This window comes from Engraulis encrasicolus, chromosome 5 (assembly GCF_034702125.1).
Source record: "Engraulis encrasicolus isolate BLACKSEA-1 chromosome 5, IST_EnEncr_1.0, whole genome shotgun sequence".
Taxonomy (NCBI): domain Eukaryota; kingdom Metazoa; phylum Chordata; class Actinopteri; order Clupeiformes; family Engraulidae; genus Engraulis; species Engraulis encrasicolus.
Window position 1 is genome coordinate 33,943,726 of NC_085861.1, and position 22,734 is coordinate 33,966,459.

General features: G+C 41.0%; 1 protein-coding gene across 1 annotated transcript; it reads right to left on the reverse strand.

The window, feature by feature from the left end:
• Positions 1-356: 356 nt before the first annotated feature.
• On the reverse strand, positions 357-21,158 carry cdh17 (cadherin 17, LI cadherin (liver-intestine)). Its single transcript, XM_063198160.1, has 19 exons — positions 21,119-21,158; positions 18,553-18,606; positions 18,128-18,223; positions 17,486-17,620; positions 16,005-16,140; positions 15,254-15,412; positions 14,545-14,700; positions 12,707-12,903; positions 11,231-11,356; positions 10,588-10,732; positions 9,380-9,595; positions 8,586-8,662; positions 7,933-8,121; positions 5,399-5,643; positions 4,060-4,190; positions 2,795-3,013; positions 1,861-1,971; positions 1,117-1,233; positions 357-767 (listed from the first exon to the last, which is right to left on the reverse strand). Exons 2-19 carry the CDS (start codon positions 18,589-18,591, stop codon positions 679-681), a joined length of 2,583 nt encoding a protein of 860 aa, XP_063054230.1. The 5' UTR covers positions 18,592-18,606; positions 21,119-21,158; the 3' UTR covers positions 357-678.
• Between the last annotated feature and the right edge of the window lie 1,576 nt (positions 21,159-22,734).

A 22,734-nucleotide genomic window follows, 5' to 3' on the forward strand; every position in this document is an offset into this window, starting at 1 on the left:
CTGTAATACCCATCACAAACATCCCACAGGCTGTTATTCTCTTTCACTGCTATTGGACTAATATCCAAGCAGCTTAATGCATCACCACCCAGCCAAGTAACATAATATGCATTTCTGGGTGTCTTCAGTCTAATTTTCCCTACAAAGTTCTAAATTTGTCCGATGCATCTTCACCATTAACACACACTAGTTCAACATTCAGATCATATGGACAAAAAGTTCACATTCAATATATTACTTAACCTTAATAAAAGTGTTTTTTTTTTTAGCAGATGTATTTTTGCACTTGTTTTACAAACTCCCTTTAATCAGCTGCCCATCGCTACGATCTCCAACTGTTGCAGTTACTACCTGTATACATGTTTTTTTTCCATGACGATTCAGCAATTCAAAATCTCAATTAGTTCAAGTTGTTTGGCTACACCCCTGTCAAGTCCTGTTTACATTACCTGGAGAAAAATGAGTTTCTTTGATGACGTTTTGGCTTTGAAATGAATGATCTGCCATTACAAAGTTTGTTTTCATAGTTTCTATTCGGGTGCCTAATAATAAAGCATGCGTAAATAGAATATGACAGGAGAGATGAATTGTAAACCTATTGCAAATGATGGTTGTTGAGAAATAAAGTATACAAGTACATATGATGTCTTTGGATAGGGAAGTGCCAAGTAGGTATATCTACGCCTCTTCCTGTTTAGTGGGTGCGTACTCTTCGCCCTCTGACTTCTTCTTCTGGGATTGTTTGACGGCAATAACGAACACAATTACTGTGGAGTGGAAAGGAAACAACAAAAAGGTTGACAAGGAAGTAGGGCAATGTTCTCTGTTCATCGCTTCTGTGCCATGATGCAATTAACATCATTTGTTAATGTAATATTTTTTAAACATAATACCGGTATGTATACAATATAATATATAATATTAGGTTGTAGCAGTGGCAGAACAATTGCACACAGGGCCCCAGGCAAAAGACTAATAGACCCCCCCCACGGCCTGTCAAAGCCATGATAGCCCCCCCACAGGAGGGCCCTGTGCTCAGAGACAAATACCCTGGTCGCCCCTCAAATAGCTGCCACTGGGTAATTAAAAGTGAATAATAGTAATTATATTACTTACTGATGAAGCCAAGCACTCCTCCTAGAATACCAATGGTGGCCTCAAGACCAAAGATGTCAGAACGCGCTTCAGGTTCAATGAAACAGAAGCCACTCTCTGTGCAGTTGCACACGTGCACTGTTGAGAGGAAGACGCATGTTAAATGGAGGAGTGTGTGTGTGTGTGTGTGTGTGTGTGTGTGTGTGTGTGTGTGTGTGTGTGTGTGTGTGTGTGTGTGTGTGTGTGTGTGTGTGTGTGTGTGTGTGTGTGTGTGTGTGTGTGTGTGTGTGTGTGTGTGTGTGTGTGTGTGTGTGTGTGTGTGCGTGCATTATGGTACAGTTGTGAGGTCCAACAGATATCAACCAAGATATGGAAAATTTAGGGAAAGGTGAAAGTGGAGACTGAAAGGTTTGGTCCTCACAGCTATAAAACATCTTCTTCTTCAACGTTGTGTTGTTATGAAGCTAAAAGTGAATTTCTAGACTGGCAGGTTAGCTTTACGGGTGGTCTTCAATATTCTCTAGTTTTGTTACAATGTGAGTCAATGGTGTGTGTGTGTGTGTGTGTGTGTGTGTGTGTGTGTGTGTGTGTGTGTGTGTGTGTGTGTGTGTGTGTGTGTGTGTGTGTGTGTGTGTGTGTGTGTGTGTGTGTGTGTGTGTGTGTGTCTGTGTGTCTTTGTGTCTGTGTGTGTGTGTCTGTGTGTGTCTGTGTGTGTGTGTAAAATAAAGAGCATGTGTGTATGCAATTGCTCGTATACATGCTTACCATCAAACTGATTGTTAACCCCCAGCCCGCCATTGTCTTTGACATTTACGGGGACACCAAACACTTGCTCCGCAATTGGAACCTTCTTTAGGCTGAGTAAGGCAGAGTTTTCTAAGAAACACAGATACAGCATATATCAGACTGAGAAATACATTAGGGTATGAAGTACCTGGATGCAGACTTGTTAAACATAATCATACAAATAATAAGCAAAGTCTGTATAATTGTCCTTTTTTGGGACATTCACAATGTAAACATTACACATAAGTATCGGGGATCTGCTTATCTAACCAATCAGTACAATGAACATGATGACATACAATATAGGATGCACCACAGTGATTCATTGGTCAATCTTAGGAGCATCAATTGACAATTCCCTATGGTTTCTCACTAGACCGCCACACTTGGCGTCCGTTACAGCAGCCACCCTCTTCTGGACTGCCTAACTTCCGTGTGCCTTGTGCTGACATTGACCTCTAGCTCAGTGTGGTGAAATGTAAGACAAGGGGGTGCTGTGGTGCAGTACAGCCCCATGGCGACCCAGGTTCAAATGCAGCCTGGGTGCTTCCCCAACCCTCTCTATCCCAAACATTTCCTATCTGTTCTGCACTGGTGAGTCAAATTAAGGCACAAAAAGCCCATTTTTGTAGCGTCTTTAGTGGCGTCACTCAAGAACATCATAACAACAGTGCTCCTTAGGTGACATATTAAGACTTGGTTAATTCCTCCGCCACTGAGGTTATGTGCTTGTCTGAGTTGGTTGGTGTGTATGTGGACAGTACTGTATGTTTGTTTGCTCCTGGTGCATGTGTGTTTCTGACCAGCAGAGGGCGGAGGTGCGCTCTCAGAGCACTTTTCTAGTTACAAGTTTGGTGACAAAAAGGTTATAACGGAGGCTCTGTGCAAAGGAGTTGAAGCAAAAGACCCTCACCGTCCACTTGCTTGAGCTCCCAGTTGGAGCGCTTGAAGCCGAGACTGAAGGTGAAGGGTCCGGCGAAGGGCTCGGCGTCCTTGTCCTCGGCCACCAGGAGCACTGGCTTCTTGTCATTAGCGCAGATGAAGGCACGGGAGGCCTTGAGGTGGGGCGGGTTGTCATTCACGTCCACCACGTGGACGGTCACCTCCTTCTCAACCTTCATCTCCGGAGCTCCTGCCATAGCCACCGGGATACACAGACACAGATCACTTCAAGTCAACACAAATGTGGAAAGAATCCCTTGAAGGCACAGGGACTGATACACACAAACGCAATCATTCCATTTGAGGGCAGGCACAACTGATGATATAATTGATATTAAGTGAACACGAAATAAATTTGTTCTGCTGAATGAGAATTAAAAAAATGTATCCAATCACATTTGAAGATAGAAGTTATGTGTAAAGAGATTGAAAGTAACACAAGTAGCCCAATTTTCAATTAAGCAAGACACTTAACAAGTTTTGAAAGGATTTTTAGTTTTCACATGCATAGAAATTCTAAAAAAAAAGTGTAAAATGCAGTGAAATACCGTGTATGAGTGTGCGCGGTGGAGAGTTAAAGAGTAAAAGTGCACTTTTGGGAGCATTTAACAGTGTTGCGGACCTTTATTTTCTTTTCAGTTATCTTACGTTTGGTCCAGCACCTATGCCACTGATGTGCGCGCATTCTTTGACTTTCTGAAAAGGTGAGGCTCCCATTGGCTGGCTTAGTAAAGGGAAACAGTGTAGATTGTAGATTTGTCCTAGCCTAGAAATCTAGACGCCCCTAGAGGCCGCAAATTGAATTCTGTAGGGGTTTAACTCGCTAGGCTAGATTTGTCCAGTAACATCAAAAGATGCTCTTATTTGATGCAGGTTAAGCTCACTCTCTGAGAACCTCTAAAATAATGTCAGGTTGATGACAAGAGGAAGAAATAGGTATCGCACACCAATAAAGTCTTTCTTGAGGTGCTGGCTTCCTGAGCATACAAATGTTAAAGAAAATGAAAAGAATGCCGCACACTCTGCTCCATGTTTTATTGGTGAAGTGACGTTTCAGCCTGAAGAAGGCCAGACGGCCGAAACGTCACTTCACCAATAAAACATGGAGCAGAGTGTGCTGCATCCTTTTTTATTTTCTTTAATAAAGCTTGATGACTAGAAACACAGAATCGTAATTGTGATAGCCAGCATGGAGGTAACTGTACAAGGAACAGGAGAAGAGTATTTTCAGCCCACCTTTTTCAAAGACGACCACCTTTGCTGTGATGTGATTGACCTTTTCAAAGTCCAGAGCCTTCTTGGTCTTCAGCTCGCCGGTGGCTGCATCAATGGCCAGCCAGCCTCCATCATCGCCCTCCAGCTTAAAGCTAGTTGGCAACAACACAGGAATCGTAATCAACACAACATCACACACAACCTGGCACCAGAGATGAGACCAAGTCACAAGTAAGTCTCAAGTCCTTCCAATTCCAAGTCTGAGTAAAGTCACAAGTCAAGAAGTTAAGTCCAAGTCCAAATCGTGCCAAGGCCAAGTCAAGTCCAAGTCGAAGTCTCATTTTTTACAAGTCCTTCATGAGTCAGCTCCATCAAGTCATCAGTATTCTATGCACAATATTGACAATTATTTTTGGTCATGAATTAATTATTAATCCCAATACTGCGGTGTATGTCCTTTGCCAGCCGTGTTCTAAAGGAAAATAGGCCTACTGGCACTTTTTAAGGGCAAATCATTTATTTTTTATTTTTTTATGCATCTGTCTGAGGGTATTTTCACATGTATTCCCTTTACAGTATTTCTCAATTGGTTTTGTACATTTCTCGAATTTCTCTCGCAATTTGCGAAACATAATATTCATTCTCACAACAGCTTTAACAATTTTTTTTATTTTTTTTCATACAAATGAAAAAATGGAATATATTTATAGACATGCCATGCTATTGCTATTGAAAAGGAGAAAAGACACGCTCTCACTATCACCTAATGATTCTCACAGTTCTTAACTGGGTGCTGAATCCCACATAAACCATGAAGGAATGAATAAATGAAGGAAGCAAAGGACAGCACTCTTCAGATTTTTTCTTTGTTTATTCGCAGACGAATAAACACACATACACACACGGGTAAACAAAGAAAAAATCTGAAGAGTGCTGTCCTTTGCTTCCTTCATGCTATTGCTATTGCAAGCTGAAACTGTCAAGTCAAGTCAAGTCTGTAATGTACAAATCGAGTCAAGTCAAAAGTCATTCCTAATATTTAGTCAATACAAGCGTACAGGTTGAGTCAAGTCCAAAGTCATTCCTAATATTGCCAAGTCAAATCTCACGTCAAGTCCTTTGTGACTCAATTCCAACTCACAAGTCCACATCTCTGCGTGACACACAATGCAATGACCAATTGAAACAGAAAAGGACGGACACACACACACGTTCATGTTCACGTACACGTACACGTACACACACGCACACACAGGCGCACGCACACACACACACACACACACACACACACACACACGCACACACAGGCGCACGCACACACACACACACACACACACACAGATTGTACTGTAACCCTCACGTCAGCTCCTGGCCCTCCGGGTCATGGGCACTGACGGTCATCAGAGTGGCTCCCACGGTGACATCCTCTGGAGCATTCACAACCAGGAAGTCCTGGTCGAACTCTGGAGGCTCGTCCACGTTGGTGACCTGGACCGTCACGATGGCTGTGGACTCATCGCCGTACCCTAGCCCTGGGACCAAAGGCTCTGGGTTGCGAGCGAGAATCACCAGGTTGTAGGTGGCCTGATCTTCAAAGTCAAGAGACTATTGGGGCGAGGGAAAGAAGCTGTTAGATGCTAAAAAAAACCTCCTGTATGTTTACTATTGTAGCCTAAGTACTTGTATAACACAAATAGGGCTGAAATGGCTGTAACCAATTTGACTTGACTTGTGCATGTAGGTGAACTGCTCTTCAAAGTCAAGACACTATAGGGAGGGTGGGGATATAAAGCTATTAGAATCTAAACAAAGGAATTTTATAGTATATTCGTATTTTTTATATAAAAAGTGGGTAACACTTTATTTTAGGGAGACATCTATTAGCACTAATGTACAATATTAATGCCTGTGTAAGTAACTTGTACTAGGCATGTACTAAGACAGTTGTTAAGCATGTATTCACAAATGTCTAGTTCATGCCCAAGTGTAGTATAACAAAAAAGGGCAAATCATTATAATTTTATATCTGCCACAAAACTTGCACCCAAAAGCTGCCACATCCAGCAATATCATGTGCATACTGTGTAGGCCCTACACTGTAGGGCCTATCATCATAGTAAATAATGCTGAAAAGGCAATCACCAATTACTTGCAGTGTATTAATTACACTGTGGTTGCTTGACATTGAAGGAACAGTCCACCCTTTTTGATTTTCACATATTTGCAGTATTCCCAAGCATTATTCATGAATGTGCATATTATTTTCTTCTCAGTGTTTTCAGTACTTAGATCTATTGGTATCCAAATTATTAGCACAGTTTAGCATAATCACTGGAAGTAAATGGGAGCATTAGCATCAAGCCACAAGTGATCACAGCACAGGATTAAATAGCTGTTTTGCACTCTGGTGAATTTAACATTCATTTTAAAGTGGTTTATAAGTACATTTGATGAAGTTTTGTTTGCTCCCATAGACTTGCATTGCTCACTTAATTTGGCTAGTTAAACTAGACAATGCAAACACATAGACGGAAATCCTATGTATTCTCATATTTTACTGAGGCTTAACTACATAATTATGAGCATTTTCTTGAAATGAGGTGGACTGTTCCTTTAAGGTACTCTAAAATAGAGCATAGAAAACTTAATTAATACCTTTTTAAGTGTCCAGCAGTATATTGGTATGAATAATGTGAATACCTTTTAGCAATTTATGAGATCTCATCATAAATTGCTGTAGTTTCATGAGACAATCGCAAAATATGTTTTCCTACATGCAGAAATGCGATTCTATTCCAGTATGTGTATGCTGCCTTATATACAGTAGTGAATGAGTGATCATATCTGACTTGGCATACAACTTGGAACCACAATCTTCTGACTCTTTGCACCTCATCATATAGTACACGTTCCTCAGACAAGTTGTTACGACAGTCTCTCACTAGCCTGGTCCTGACCATCCCATAATACTACCATTTAATTTCGTATTTATTCTCTTGGGGGAAGTACGTAGGATGGTGCGAGAGGCTAGTCTCTCCCTCCCTCGTACTAAATAAGGGAAAACAGGCTTTTCTTTTTTTTTGCTCCACATCTCTGGAATGAATTGCAGAATATATTGAGTATGGGCTCTCTCTACCTTCATTGGAGACTTTTAGGAGAGTAATTAATACTGTATACACAGAGGAATGTATCAGAAGAATGCCATTGCTTTTAGAGTTACTGCCCAAAACTTTTAGCTGCCACTGTGTTTTTTATTTATTTCATTTTGTAAGTTTATTTTCCATATTATGTGTCAATGTTTTATGTTAAAGGGACAGTTTGGTCAATTTCAACATGCAGTTGTATTGCTCACGCTACCCTTGACTTGTCAGTACCTGGTGATGCCACATTTTTCGGCTCAGCCCTTTCCGAGATATGAGCAATTCTAATGGGGGCAGCGTTTGTTTACATTTTAAAAAAAAATGAAACATAGGCCAACTCCAAATATTTTCCCAAAAGGTACTGCTGTTTGCTAGTTGTCTGCTGATGTTTTATAACCTTTTGGATGTTTTTGGGAATAAATAAAAATGTTTTTTTGAAATGTAAACAAAGAGCTGCCCCCATTACAATGACCAGGATCTCGGAAACGGCTGAAGAAGAAGAAAAAAAAATCTCAGGCACTGACAAGTCCAGGGTAGTGTGAGCATTACAACTGCATGTTGAAATTGACCAAACTGTCCCTTTAAGTACATTTTCCTTATTATGTGCTAAATGGGTTGTCGGCGTCTGGAACCGTTTGTTGGCTGCCATTTTGACCAGGACTCCCTGGCAGAAGAGGCTCTTTGTCTCCATGGGACAATCCTGGCTAAATAAAGGATACATAAAATGATACTTTCTCACTCATCAGTGCCTCACCTTGGCAAGGTAGAGATTGCCCTCTCCGTTGCCATCTGTGTCAAAAGCAAAGACTCCCTTAGGGTCGCCGCTGGCGATATGGAAGTCAATCTTGGAGCTGCCGGTGCCGGGGTCGTCTTTGTCGGTGGCCTTGATGGTCAGCAGCACGTGGGGAAGCTCAGCATCCTCTGGCACACTCACCTGCCCATACTGCCCACGGAGAGAGAGAGAGAGAGAGAGAGAGAGAGAGAGAGAGAGAGAGAGAGAGAGAGAGAGAGAGAGATATTCATATCAGTTCATAAAGATTCATATCAGAAAAAATCATATCAGAAATTTACAAGGTGCTCATACTTTTGTTTTGTCTTGTTATTTCAATGCAATGCTTTGTGTTATGTCTTAACAGTCCTGCTAATAAATCACCATTTGAATTTGAATTTATATTTAAATGAGAGAGAGAGAGGGGGGGAGAGAGGGAGAGAGAGAGAGAGAGAGAGCATGATTGTAGAACAGACTGTCTGTTTAGATAATGCCAGGATAGCCACTGTAATATAGTGTTGCCATTTCAAAATAAAGTGCTGAATTTTGTGGCAGATTCTGTAGGTGAATGACTCAAATTCGCCTGGAGGTGATTTCAGATATGGGGAAACGGCCAGGGAAGGTTTAGATACACTTACATCATTTTTCTCAAAGATGGGAAGCTCGTTATTTGTATCGATGACTCTCACAATGACCTGGCACTCGGTGGTCTTGGCTGGTAGAAAGAAAACATGGCCATTTTAGATTTGTAACAGAGTATATCGCAGCACAGTGTACCATGTGTGTGTTTGTGTGTGCCTGTGTGCGCGCGTGCGTGTGTGTGCCCATGTGTACGTGCAGGGCCGCTGGCAGTTTTGGCTGGGTCCAGGACAAAGTCATCTGAATGGGCCCCCCCCCACAATACATACAATGTAATGACCCCACCCCCGTCAGCATGTGTATGTGTGTCTTTACGTGCGCGTGTGTGTGCGTGTCTGTGTCTGTGTGTGTGTGCGTTTGTGTGTGTGTGCATCTGTGTGTGTGCTTGTGAGGACCAAATAACTTGTGAGGACATGATGATGGTCCTCACAAGTATACACTAAACACTGGACACTAAACACACTTCCTGTTTAGTGTGTGTGTGTGTGTGTGTGTGTGTGTCTGTGTGTGTGTGTGTGTGAGTGTGTGTGTGTGTGTGTGTGTGTGTGTGTGTGTGTGTGTGTGTGTGTGTGTGTGTGTGTGTGTGTGTGGTGTGTGTGTGTGTGTGTGTGTGTGTGTGTGTGTGTGTGTGTGTGTGTGTGTGTGTGTGAGAGAGAGAGAGAGAGAGTGCGTGAGAGAGAGAGTTAGTTGTGTGTGCATGTACGCATATGAATGTGTGTATCTGTGTGTGCGTGCGTGTTGTGTGCATGTGTGTGTGCGTGCGTGTGTGTTGTGTGCATGTGTTTGTCTGTACCTGGTATTCCTCCGTCGCTGATAGCGATGGTGAGAGTGTACTCTGGGGTGACAGACCTCTTGAAGCCGGCTCTGGCCACCTGGATGTTGCCGCTGTAGGCCTCCACTGAGAACATGCCTGTGTCGGGACTCTGAGCCACCAGCTTATAAGACAGCAGGGCATTGGGAGTGTCCTCATCATCTGGATCATGGGCATTCATGTTACCCACAGTACTACCTGAAGAACAAACAAGATAGCACATCATTATTAACACACTATAAAGCAAGATACCTAACCGCAAAATTGCTCCGCACCACAACACAACACAATTATCTTATAGTCCCTTATTTCTTCAGCATATTAAATATTGGGAGACACTTCATTTACCGTTGATAAGATCCCTGTTTCATAGACATGGTACAGTTTGAGTAATGATGTAACAACTTGCTACATTATGTCATTGTCCTCTACTTCATGGTTAGGATTAGGTATGTCCTGTGTACCAGTGCTTGACACTAATTTTTTCGCTTACCAGCCATTTTGGCTAGTGGTTTTCCTGACTCACTAGCCATTGGGCCTTTTCACTAGCCATACTTTTCTTAACCATCATAGCAGCTTTAATGAATAATATAATAGTCTGTAGGCCCTAATAATGTAATGTAGGCTAATATAATATAATATAATATAATATAATATAATATAATATAATATAATATAATATAATATAATATAATATAATATAGGGCCTAATAATTAGAACCTTCGGTATCTACTAGCCAACGCCGAAATTCACCCGCATTTGGCTAGCTGGCGGGTGTTAGTGTTAAGCCCTGCTGTGTACTACTAAAAGTTGACGGTGATACATGTGGATACATTGGGAAAAAACTGACCAAAATTATCAGTGATATCAAGTGTTGTGTGCAGTTTTAAGTCAACAAGGTGCAGCATAGCAGAGGGTAATTTGCTCCGCTTAGAGGTTTAGAAGATGCACTAAAGGCTTTTGATTGTGTGTGTGTGTGTGTGTGTGTGTGTGTGTGTGTGTGTGTGTGTGTGTGTGTGTGTGTGTGTGTGTGTGTGTGTGTGTGTGTGTGTGTGTGTGTGTGTGTGTGTGTGTGTGTGTGTGTGTGTGTGTGTGTGCGTCTGCGTGTGTCTTTTTTTTGTTATACTGTAAGGCCTATAAACCTGTACCACACATTTGTGTAAAAGGAAGTTTGCTGGCTCATGTTTACCAATAACTTCGATCTCCTGAACTTCAAACTCTTTGTCGCCACACTCAGGAGCGTTGTCGTTCTCATCTCCCACGGTGATATGGATCTCCATGGGCCTCTCTAGCTCCACGCCCTGCTCATCCTTAGCGAAGGCCACTAATATATACTACAGAGAGCGAGAGAGAGAGAGAGAGAGAGAGAGAGAGAGAGAGAGAGAGAGAGAGAGAGAGAGAGAGAGAGAGAGAGAGAGAATTTGTATGTTCATAAACAATGAGATTGTAAAGACAGTCACACTATAGTCACAGTCACACAGCCACCTACAGGTATTAGTCTAAATTTTTACTTTTGCTTAATCTCACATAATACAGTATTTACAGTATGAAGAAAAGCACACAGCCCAAAACATTTGTGGGTGAATAAAATAATAATAAAAAAATGACAGTGTTGCCCTTGCACTTATGGAGGTTCCGTAGCATGGCACGCCAATACACCTGACCATACATATCTAAGGGAATTCAGGTTTGAATCCAGCCTGGGTCATTTCCCAGCCTCACCCCAACTTTTTCTCTTACTTGATTCCTGTCTAATTTTAACTATCCTATCGGAAAAAGTCTGTAACAAGCCAACAAATACAGATACAGTATATAAATGCATTCCGGTATACCATGTCTTTCTGCTCACGGTCCAGTTCCTCCATGACAAAGATCTCTCCATCAGGATTGATGGTGAAGGGGAGGTTTCTTTCCTTCTGTACCAAACTATATATTGCATTAGGGTCATTGGAAGTCACCTGGAACAGACAAGACACACTTTATTTTAAAGTTATATTAATCAAGTACAAATTATATAACATTCCTACTTACACTGTACCCTAAGATTAGGGTCAGGTATGCACAGTATAAAGTATACAATATTACATATTGGCCATGTTTACATGAGACATTTCATTCAAAATGAACTCACTTTAATTCTGAATAAAGCTTGATAAAGCTTTGAAAGCTTAATAAAGCGTTGAAAACATCACGTAAACACTTCACAATTCGGAATTAAATGAAAGATCAATGTAAACTTTAATTCTGAATTATTAATTCAGAATTAAAAATGTCATGTAAACGTTGCAATTGATACATGTAGACAATGTAATAAAGGTAATTGTAAAATAAAGACAGTTTGTTACACAAAGACAAGTTGTTATCAGTGTTAATTTTGTCAGCTTTTTTTGATTTAGTCGTAGTCTTAGTCACAATGACGAAAATCAATTATAGTCTCAGTCAATTTTTAGTCATTGCCTTCCCAATTTAGTCTTAGTCTTAGTCTAAATGACGAAAATCAATTTTAGTCTTAGTCAATTTTTAGTCATTTTCGTCATTTTAGTCAACACTGTACATTACAGAACTTCTCCACACACTTTTAACATATATCATTGACTGTAGAGAATAAACCTTCTCCGCACACTGCTTCTCTTTTTAACATACATCACACTGTACAGAATAAACTTCTTCACACACTGGTTCTCTTTTTCTCTATTTTATTTAATACCAGTGTTAATTTCGTCAGCTTTTTAAAATTTAGTCTTAGTCTTAGTCACAATGACGAAAATCAATTTTAGTCTTAGTCATATTTTAGTCATTGCCTTCCCAATTTAGTCTTAGTCTTAGTCTAAATGACGAAAATCAAAAAAGGGCATTGACGAAATATTTTAGTCATAGTCATGGTTGACGAAATTAACACTGGTTGTTATACAAATTCTCACATTTACACCTGTAGAGGGAGTTGCAGATAAAAGACACCATGATCAGGACTATATATTTAGAGATTGATTCATCGAAGTACTGTTAATAATTAATATGTCTGCCTTACCTGTACTGTTACACAATACTATGACATTATACCTGCCATTTAAGTCATTTTAACAAGAAACACAAGGCCAATTGTTTGACAGTTTGATTCAAGTCTTTCCTTAAATTATTGTGGGATATGCACAAGTAGGCCTATTATGCAAATCATCCCAATTTGTAAGATCTGTGAAAATATAATAAATATCCATAATAATTTGGAACACAGTGTATGTAACTGTACGTATGTTACTGCTATACTTAATAGTATGTTATTTGTCATTTTAACAAGGGGTGCTATTCACCGTAGCAATCTTCATGGGGTAGACTTCTTTCAGGTTCTCCCTGATGGTCAGCGGTCCAGGGTTGATCCAGAGGTTCTGGCGGACCACCACGTTGACGCGGGTGGTGCTGCTCAGAGCGTTCGGGGCTCCATCCATATCTGCTGCCCTCACCACCAGGGTGTAGTCTGGGTCGCTCGTGGCATCCACACGTCTGGACTCTACACACCAACACACACACACACACACACACACACACACACCGGATGAAATGAACTTTGTGACCCAAATGCGACAATAACAAGTCATTGACACAATAATACCACCACTCATCCACTCAGGAGTTAGTCCTTCTTTTTCGTTTCAAATCTACAAGCAGGACACTCTGACAGAGTACATTTCTTAATGGTCTCATAGTATTGGTCTTAATGCTCCCTTACAGTTCTTAATGGTCCCATAGTACACACTAGTACAGTTTGAATGCACAACTCATTGTCAAACATTTGGTCAATACCGGTGACGTAGCACACTGAGAGCTTTTGTATGCAAGTTTTAGATGTACAATGATACTTTTGATTCAAAGCATCAGATCAACATACACTTTACCCTATGTGTCTTTACGATAACAAAAAGTGGAACATACCACAAAATATTAGGGACGCTTCTATACCTTTGCTATTTTTCTCTCTTAAAAAACATTGTTGAATCATGAACAAATTGAATTGTGTTGAAATGTAATGTCTCGCAAACTCGCACATTACAAATTGTAGTTCAACCAAAGGATCATAAGAAAAATGTAGAAAACAATATCTTCATAATTTATATCTCCTTATCGTTGCTGTCTCACTATGTATGTGCAAGCCGTGAGTGAACGATATACAGCATATGAGCCTGTGAACATTCCAGCTGTCCTTTTTATCACACGAGAGCCATGACTTGTTTCACATTGTTTAACACGCTTATTCTTCTTCTATTGGTACATGTGCTCCTCCGTTCTGCTGCTGTGCATTTCATGTGACAGAATGTGCTTGGAGGATTCCCTCTTGCTTGGCTTACTAGTAATCTGTTTGCAGTCTTTATCTCTTTATCAATTAGAAGTTTGCATGCGCTGCTTCAAAGAGCATATTATGGCTTGTGGCACGTTTCCCACACCACATTATCTTACTCTGGTTCAGTCTCACGAGCTGCACTCTCTCCCTCTCTTAATCCCTGTCTAGTAATTGCAGCTAGACATCACGTTTGCAATCAAGCGTGAGACACATGCTGAAGTGGCTGGAGACTTGGGTGGGTGACTGACCACAAACAGCTGTCACTGTACTTTTGGAATAAGAAGGGCCTAACTGTGAGTTTTGTCGTGTGTCCCTCCGTTGTTAAGTACCAGAACAGCAAATGCTTCAAAATGCAACTATCAGATCAAGAAAGAAGCCATGGCATAGTGGTTTGGGAGGTGGACTTAAGATCAGAGGGTTGCAGGTTCAAATCCCAACCTTACCTCTCCCTACACCTCTATCCATGACTGAAGTGCCCTTGAGCAAGGCGCCCCACCGCACATTGCTCCAGGGACTGTAACCAATACCCTATATCTAAATAGCTGTAAGTCGCTTTGGATAAAAAGCTTCAGTTAAGTGTAATGTAAAAGAAAGAAAGAAACAGAACAAAGAAGTGCAAACTCACATCACCCCCATGTTGTCTCAAACTGAACTCGGAACGGACTACAGCCAGAAAATAAAGACTATTAAAATAGAAATAAAATAGTTTATCACCCAGCCTAACCAATAATGTGACCGTAGTGTGTGCGTGTGTTCGTGCATAAGTGAAAACAAAAAGGCTAAATGGAATGTCTGCGGGCAGAGTATACCAACCTGCTCTGAGAACACAGGTGAAGAATGGATTCTGCTCGTATGGCACATTGTTGACGGGACAGTAGTCATTAAACCTTTTCTCCACCACTTCACGACTGCCACGCTCTTCTCCCTGACTGTACATCAGCCCATCACGGGCTTTAAGAACCTTGGAACCTGCACACACACACACACACACACACACACACACACACACACACACACACACACACACACACACACACACACACACACACACACACACACACACACACACACACACACACACACACACACACACACACACACACACACACACACACACACACACACAGGGTAGGTGAAAGGAGGGGGAGACAAAAAAACATTGCTATTAGATCATTATTACATACATTGTAACACATGATTTTACATGACCTCACTCTCTCTCTCTCTCACACGCACACACACGCACGCGCGCACGCGCACACACACACACACACACACACACACACATACACACACACACACACACACACACACACACACACACACACACACACACACACACACACACACACACACACACACACACACACACACACACACACACACACACGTTGTACTTAAATACCATGCATTTATTCACTTCTACTTTTACTTTTGTCACCTCTGTTGAAAATGCAATGTCTCATCTGTAGGGGTGATCCTCTAATAAACACATTTGAAATGTGAATGTATATGAACTAACCCTCCTCAGTGGTGGAGATCTCCCCCGTGTCTGGGTTGACTTGGAACAAGGGGGTACCAGGGGTGCTGGGGATCTCCCTGACGATGCTGAACTTCACTGCAGCATTAGGAGTGGTCTGATCATCCCGGTCTGTTGCAGCCACTTGCAGAAATGGCAAACCTGATGACATAGAATCAAAATCATGCTGAATATACCGTAGGTATCCTCAACGTAGAAGTGAGAAGTTAAAGTATGTTAAAAAGTTAGAGGTTAAAATGGGTAAAATTCACAATCTCAAGATCATAACGATCATTATACACCCTTGTTCTCACACACATTTTGACTAGTCTTCAATCAGTGTGTGACTAACATCGCTCCCAGGAGACACTGACGAAGGCAACAGCCGAAACGTTTGTCTACACTTCTGCTGCTATGTAAAAAAATAAAAAATAAAAAGAAGAAAAGAAGAACCCGAGTGCGATCTACTTTCTCACCTTCTAAGTTATTCAACTGGAGACGCACCACACGGAAGAGCGCGGTGTATCTGAACTACTACTTCTGTGAATAACATCCCCAGACTACTGTATTGTACTGTACTGTAAGCCGAAACACGCGTGTGTGTCTATGTGTGAATGCTGTGTGTGTGTGTGTGTGTGTGTGTGTGTGTGTGTGTGTGTGTGTGTGTGTGTGTGTGTGTGTGTGTGTGTGTGTGTGTGTGTGTGTGTGTGTGTGTGTGTGTGTGTGTGTGTGTGTGTGTGTGTGTGTGCAGTACCTGCAGCAGTGTGCTCCATCACTTCTCCTGCATACACGTCTTGGAGAAATGAAGGCGCGTTGTTATTTACATCAATAACTTTCAGAACTATATTGTGAGGCCCATCCACTGACGACCCATCTGCAAAAGCCTCAATCTGCAACACACACAGTCGCACAGACACAAACAAGTTACAGTGGTGTATCATTACATTACATTACATTACATTACACTCAACTGGCCATTTTATATAGGTTATATTAATATGAACCTTCCTCAAAGAACATTCAGTTTGATTGTGGGGGAATCCAAAGGTTATCTAAGGGACACTTAAAGGGACACTGTGTGAGATTTTTAGTTGTTTATTTCCAGAATTCATGCTGCCCATTCAGTAATGTTGCCTTTTTCATGAATACTTACCACCAGCATCAAATTCTAAGTATTCATTATGACTGGAAAAATTGCATTTTTCATACATGAAAAGGGGGATCTTCTCCATGGTCCGCCATTTTGAATGTCCAAAAATGGCCATTTTTAGCTGCAAAACTGACTGGACCATACTAGAAAATATTTGTTTATTACTTAGTAAACTTCCATGTAAAGATCAAATTTGATAATAGGCAGCCCAGTTTCAATGAGCAGCATAGTTGCAGTACCTTTTTTGACCATATCCTGCACAGGGTCCCTTTAAAGGATCTTTGAAGAACCTAAACATTCTGAGTCGTCCACAGTGGCGATTGAAGGGTTCCTCAAAGAGTCTTTAGTGATCCTGGGTTCTATGAGGAACCTTCAATAAAACATTGGGTTTCTTTCAAGAACAAATTTTTCACACATTGTCTCCTCATGAAACTTGAAGTTCCTCAGAGAACTTTTGGTGTTCCTCCACAGTGGCAGATTAAAGGTTCTTTTTTCGCAGTGTGTGGCTATTTAGGGACCGGGTATTTCATATGGGTCACGTGGGGTTGGATGCCTTGTTCAGGGGCACTAACCAACCTGAAACCTCATGGTTAGTACATGGGTCAATGACGGTTTTAGTACTAGCGCACATCAGGGTGGTGCAACAACAATTAATGCCACTACGGATTAAATGTTTTCTTGTTTGTTTGTTTTTGGTGGACAACCTAAGAAGCATATTCATCACAATACATTGATTACCAATTGAAAAGTTCAGATGCAAAACCCCCTAACTCCATTTCTGAAGACCAGCACTTCTATATTTTTAGAGAATCCCGTTGTTGGTTTGGTTTACATTCATGTACTTGATAATACATATACATAGTTATATTACATAAATAAAATAAAAAAAATATGCAATTTTGATAGCTTTGTATTAAATAAAAATGAATTAAGATTATTTTCTGAAATGGCACTTAGGGGGTTTTGCATCTGAACTCTTCAATTATTAATTAATTTATGGGCATTAGTTGTACCACCAAAGGTCTGAGCAAAAAAAAAAGAATGTCATCAACCCACATGTGTTTTTGTGTAAGCGTTTAATTTACCTGTAATGCGTGAGTGTCCTCTTCAGACCAAACGAGTGGCTGTGTGAGATAGAGCCACCCCTCTGGTGACATCTCAATCCCTGGAAGGTCTCCGCTCACTTGATAACTGGTCACGCCATCTACTGCTGACACAAACTGTCCCAGAGAACACAATCCAATATTTAGGCATGTTTGCGCAATTGATTTATCCATTTTTTTTGTTGCATAGATTTGATGGTAGAGTAGGGTAGTAGAGGGACAGAAAAGGAAAGGAAAGGGACATTATATAATGTTTTATTTTCTGTATATCTCTTTGGTTGATTCAGAAGATACAATATATTTCTGTGATTGTGTGGTGACAATAGGAGACCCTGTCTAATCAATCCACTAATAACCCTTGGGATTTGCTGAACAGTTAAGCCCTATTGTCAAAACAGAGCACACATTGTGAGTTATAGTATGTGACAAATAAACCACTCTTTCTTTGTCTCTCTCTTGCTCTCTCTCTCTCTCTCTCTTTTGCTCTCTCTCTCTCTTGCTCTCTCTCTCTCTCTCTCTCTCTCTCTTTTGCTCTCTCTCTCTCTTGCTCTCTCTCTCTCTCTCTCTCTTTCTCACAGACAGACAGACAGACAGACAGACAGACGCACGCACACGCACACACACCTGGTAAATGGGGTAGGGGACAGCCGTGGCTTCAGGGACGTGTAACTCCTTGTCTGCAAGTGGCCCCTTCAGCTCCTCCAGCCCCAGCCCATGGGCCTGTGGTGCAATACAGAGAGGAGGTCATCAGATGATGTGATGATGCAGCAAGACAAAAAACACCACAAAAGATATGTATGAGACCACTGCCCCCTGCTATTACTCAAAAACTAACCAGCCAACAGTAAAACACAGAATGCACAAAAAACACAAGCACAGTCCATGATATATGGGCGGAATTTTTGTCATATTGTTCTTATCTAGCAACTGGCAATTCGACACATAAAAAGAAAAATGAAAGACAAATTTTACATGACGCACTGATGGATTTATGGCATGGTTAATACACATATACATTTAAGAAAACCTTGTTAGAAACACAAACTTACAAAGCTCAGGAGCAGACCCAGCAACAGAAGCTTCAGCATTTTAAATATCCCCACCTACATGACATATACAGGAGAGAGAGAGAGAGAGAGAGAGAGAGAGAGAGAGAGCGAGAGAGAGAGAGCAAGAGAGAGAGAGAGAGAGAGAGAGAGAGAGAGAGAGAGAGAGAGAGTTAATTATTACTCCATGTACAGGCTGTAATATCTTTGAAACTAAACGAAACCAGTTCAAGCAAAAGGTGTGCCGGCTGTCGGTAGCTACTGAAACTACTGACACGCACATTTCAGAGAGAGGTCACAGGGTCAGGATTGGGTATGAAGCTGAAAAAAAAAAGTGGCATTTCAATGGGCTGTTCATGAAGGCTTCTAGAACAACTCCACTCGTCCAGTAAACTAAACGAACCAATCTAGCAGAAGAAAATTAATTCTACCTGGTGAGTTGGTCTAGTATCACACCATAGAAAAGATATTCAAAGGGACAAAACATCAGTCCAGCAATCAGAATGCTCTGTCACAATGCCCTGCTTTTTCAAATCTGTAGCAAGTTGCTTGGAGAGCTTAGAATGGTGACAACGTGATTGCACTGGCTTATTACATTTGAAGCGGTTTGAAAGCAAAATGTTGGTTCCATTACTTTTCCAATGGTGCAGTGCCAGATGGTACTTTTCATGTTTTATTCTGGCTTGCCAAGCTAACCACCCACATCAGGCATTTCCAGTATTCCAGTCCAGTTGTTCCATGGAAAATCGATAACCGTCTGAAATTATCTTCAAATTTCGAAGTGTTGTTGTAGCTTGTAGTTCAGTAATCTGACAGCCTAAAGATTGTCATAAAGCGCTGTTCAATTGCCTACACCAACACTTCTCTGCCAGTGGTGCTATACCCAACCTTGTATGTTGAAACCCCACACCCTGTGAAAAAGGACAGGATACAATTTGTCAAAAAGGAGGCATTTTTTACATTTCAAGCAACATCAATGCGGTTGCATTGAACCGAGATGAAAATCATGCAATGGAACCAACCAGGATATAGAACATAGCAAACATAGAATATGACTTTCATGTGCCATGCAGAAAGGAGCAGGGGAAAGAAACGACCATGTCAATGTCACCTTGCCCATACTGCCTGCACGACCAGTCTGTGACAGAAGGCCAAATCAAACCTGTCCCTCTGCCTCTCACAAGCTCTCTTCCTCTCCCTGACAGTCTTTATGGAAACACAATTACTGTGATATACCTAGGCCCTAACCTTGTAGGCATGCTTTATTGTGAAACAGAACTGAAAGACATAGAATATAGTTTTCATGTGGAGCAGGGGAAGGAAGCGATTGTGCGTCAATGTCACCTCGTCCATACTACTAGATTAATTTGTGACATGCCAGAACTCTCCCTCTCTCTTTTTGTGTGGAGACACAACTCCTGTGATACTGTATATGCAGATTCAAACCTTGTAGGTGTGGGACAATGGAAAGAAGCGATTGTGTCAATGTCACCTTGTCCATACTAACTATGACTAATCTGTGACAGAATGCCAGACTTCTCTAGCTCTAGCTCTCCCTCTCTCTCACTCTGTCCTTTGAACTTCCTTCCTTTCCCACTGTAGCATGGGGCTACTGATGGCAGAGCCGGTGAATGGGTTTGATCGCGTGGTCATTTAACCTTCAACAGGCCTGTTCCTCACACAAGGTGAAAAATTGACTCTGTGGTTACGACCTAAGGCTACGAAGGGCCCCACTACACACACACACACACACACATGCAAAGCCTCTGGACTTTCTATGTATGCATCACAGTCTGCTCAATGACACATATGAACATTAGCTAACGTTGAAAAGCCTAGCTCCATAAAAGAAACAGGCCTCCATACTACTGTACATTCACCATTCATTAAACGATCTTATATTCAGAAGCACAATCGTTGCCCTCTAGGATATTACTACCTACAAGCATATGCACACCCAATACATAGCAGACATTGGCTAAATAAAAGTAGTCTTTATGAACCTTCCTGACTTGAATAAAGGCATAGGCCTCTACACAGACATACAATTACAAGTACAAAACATGTAGTTCTACCTGAATGACCTCTAAAATATTAGTGCATAGCCATGTACTCTGACCTTATGTCACTTCAAAGAATGTAATGGAATATAACAACATTAAATATAAGGGCTAAATTATCAGCCACCCAGAGAATCAAGTCAGGCCACAGCCTGAACGTCACTGAATGTCTTAAATCTCTCACTCAGACCACACATTTTAAAAAGCCAACAGATTTAACGTGGGAAACAAATTAATAAAAGAAGAGAAGGAGAAAATATGAAAAGGGATATAAAAGAATAGATCCTTATAGAAGAGTGGGTATCAAAGACAGGAAGTCCTCACCCTATGTCTTCATTGAATTGAAGTTATCAAATCTTACACAGACCAAACATATTTATCTGTACATATAAGTGTACAGATTTGGGAAAGGAAACAGATAATAAGCGGAGAAGAGATGAGAAAGGATGGAAAAGAATAGACCTTTTAAAAAAGAGTGAGTATAGAGCATAATAAAGAGAGGTACATACCTTCTACTCCCTTGTCGACCTAGCGACTGAGACTCTGTCCTTCCTCCTACCTGCGTACCTGTCAAACTTTAACTGTTTTATAGAACCTAATGATTATCTACACATTGCCCTCTGAGTCTGCAGCCGGGCGTCTGTAGGAGGGGAATTGGTCTGGGACGGAAGAACACTGAGGTGTGCGCTCTCACATCTTGTGCACACAGACTAGTGCCAAAATGAAACCGATATAAAAATCATGAATAATTCGTGATATTAGTATGTGAGTACATACTGAGGGTGACGAATTGAAATTTGTAATGGTAATAGACATTATAAAAGAAACCTTTTGTAGAAATGGACATGCTCACTGACTGAAAGGGAAACTGATGTAAATATCCATTTGTCATGATATACAGAATATATGTAGGCCTATATGGATAGATGTATACATGCAGTATATAGGCCTACAATGTGTAGAGATTTATTACCGCTGTTTACTGGGGGTCGGTAAGACCCCTCATATATGGGCCTCTTATATTTTTTAAACAGCTTGAGTATATGTAAAATATGGATATCGCATCCTAAAAAATATCCTTGTTGATACTTTGTGCTTGTACATAACCTTCACCAATTTCATGATGAATTTTACCCAGTCACTACTGGCTCTTAAGCTACTTTCCAAGGCTGTCTTGGATGAGATATTTTTTTTCTCTTGAGTAATCCAGTGAGACGAGGAAGACTTTGCCCTTTGCCCCCAGCTGTCTCGGAGCGACATGCACATGCTCCAAGTCCCTACCCACACACCCCTCAGCATTGCAACAGGACTACACCACACACACTTGCTTTTTATTAAACACCTAATAAAGTATACAGTATACACTGATAAGCACAACAGCAGCCTAGTCTTGTCTTGTCTAGTCTAGTCTTGTGTGACTAATTTACTGAAAATGTTGCTTACTGTTGAAACAGTTTTGTCAGTTGCAATTCTATGAGCTCAGAAGATAAGGCTGTTTGCTTTAGACTTACAAGAAAGAAGATATCCCATTGTCTTTGATACCTCAGACATGTTTTTTTTCTGTGGACATACCAAATCTCATTGACAAGTCAATCACATGAGCATGGATGCAATTATGCATGCTCTTACACAAAAGTTGAAAAAAATAGCTTTATTGAATTGAGGAAATAGCTCAGCACGGCAGCACAAGGCAAATGTAAAAAAGGATCAGCATTAAAACAAAATGCACAGAATCATACAAAATCTCAGGCATACGTACAGACACATGAGCCTAACCTGAAAGAACTGCTTTAGGAAAGTTCAAAGGGCACTCAGTTTTAGAAACTCAAGAAAGGTGGTTATCCTGTCACTAGCGGAGCAGCCTTTAAGACCACAAGCTAGAGCACACACATACAGGCACACTGTATATGCCTTTTGGACATGCATACAGTACCTGTATATGGACACACGCACACACACACAGACAAGGATGGATACACACACGTAAGTGCATTATGTACAAATATGTGCTTGCACACCCACACACAGTAGTTCATATGCATAATGTGCTTTTGCTAAAGGACACACACACATTATTGTAGGACGTAATTATAAACAAAACAATTTGTATGGCTTAAATGGCTAT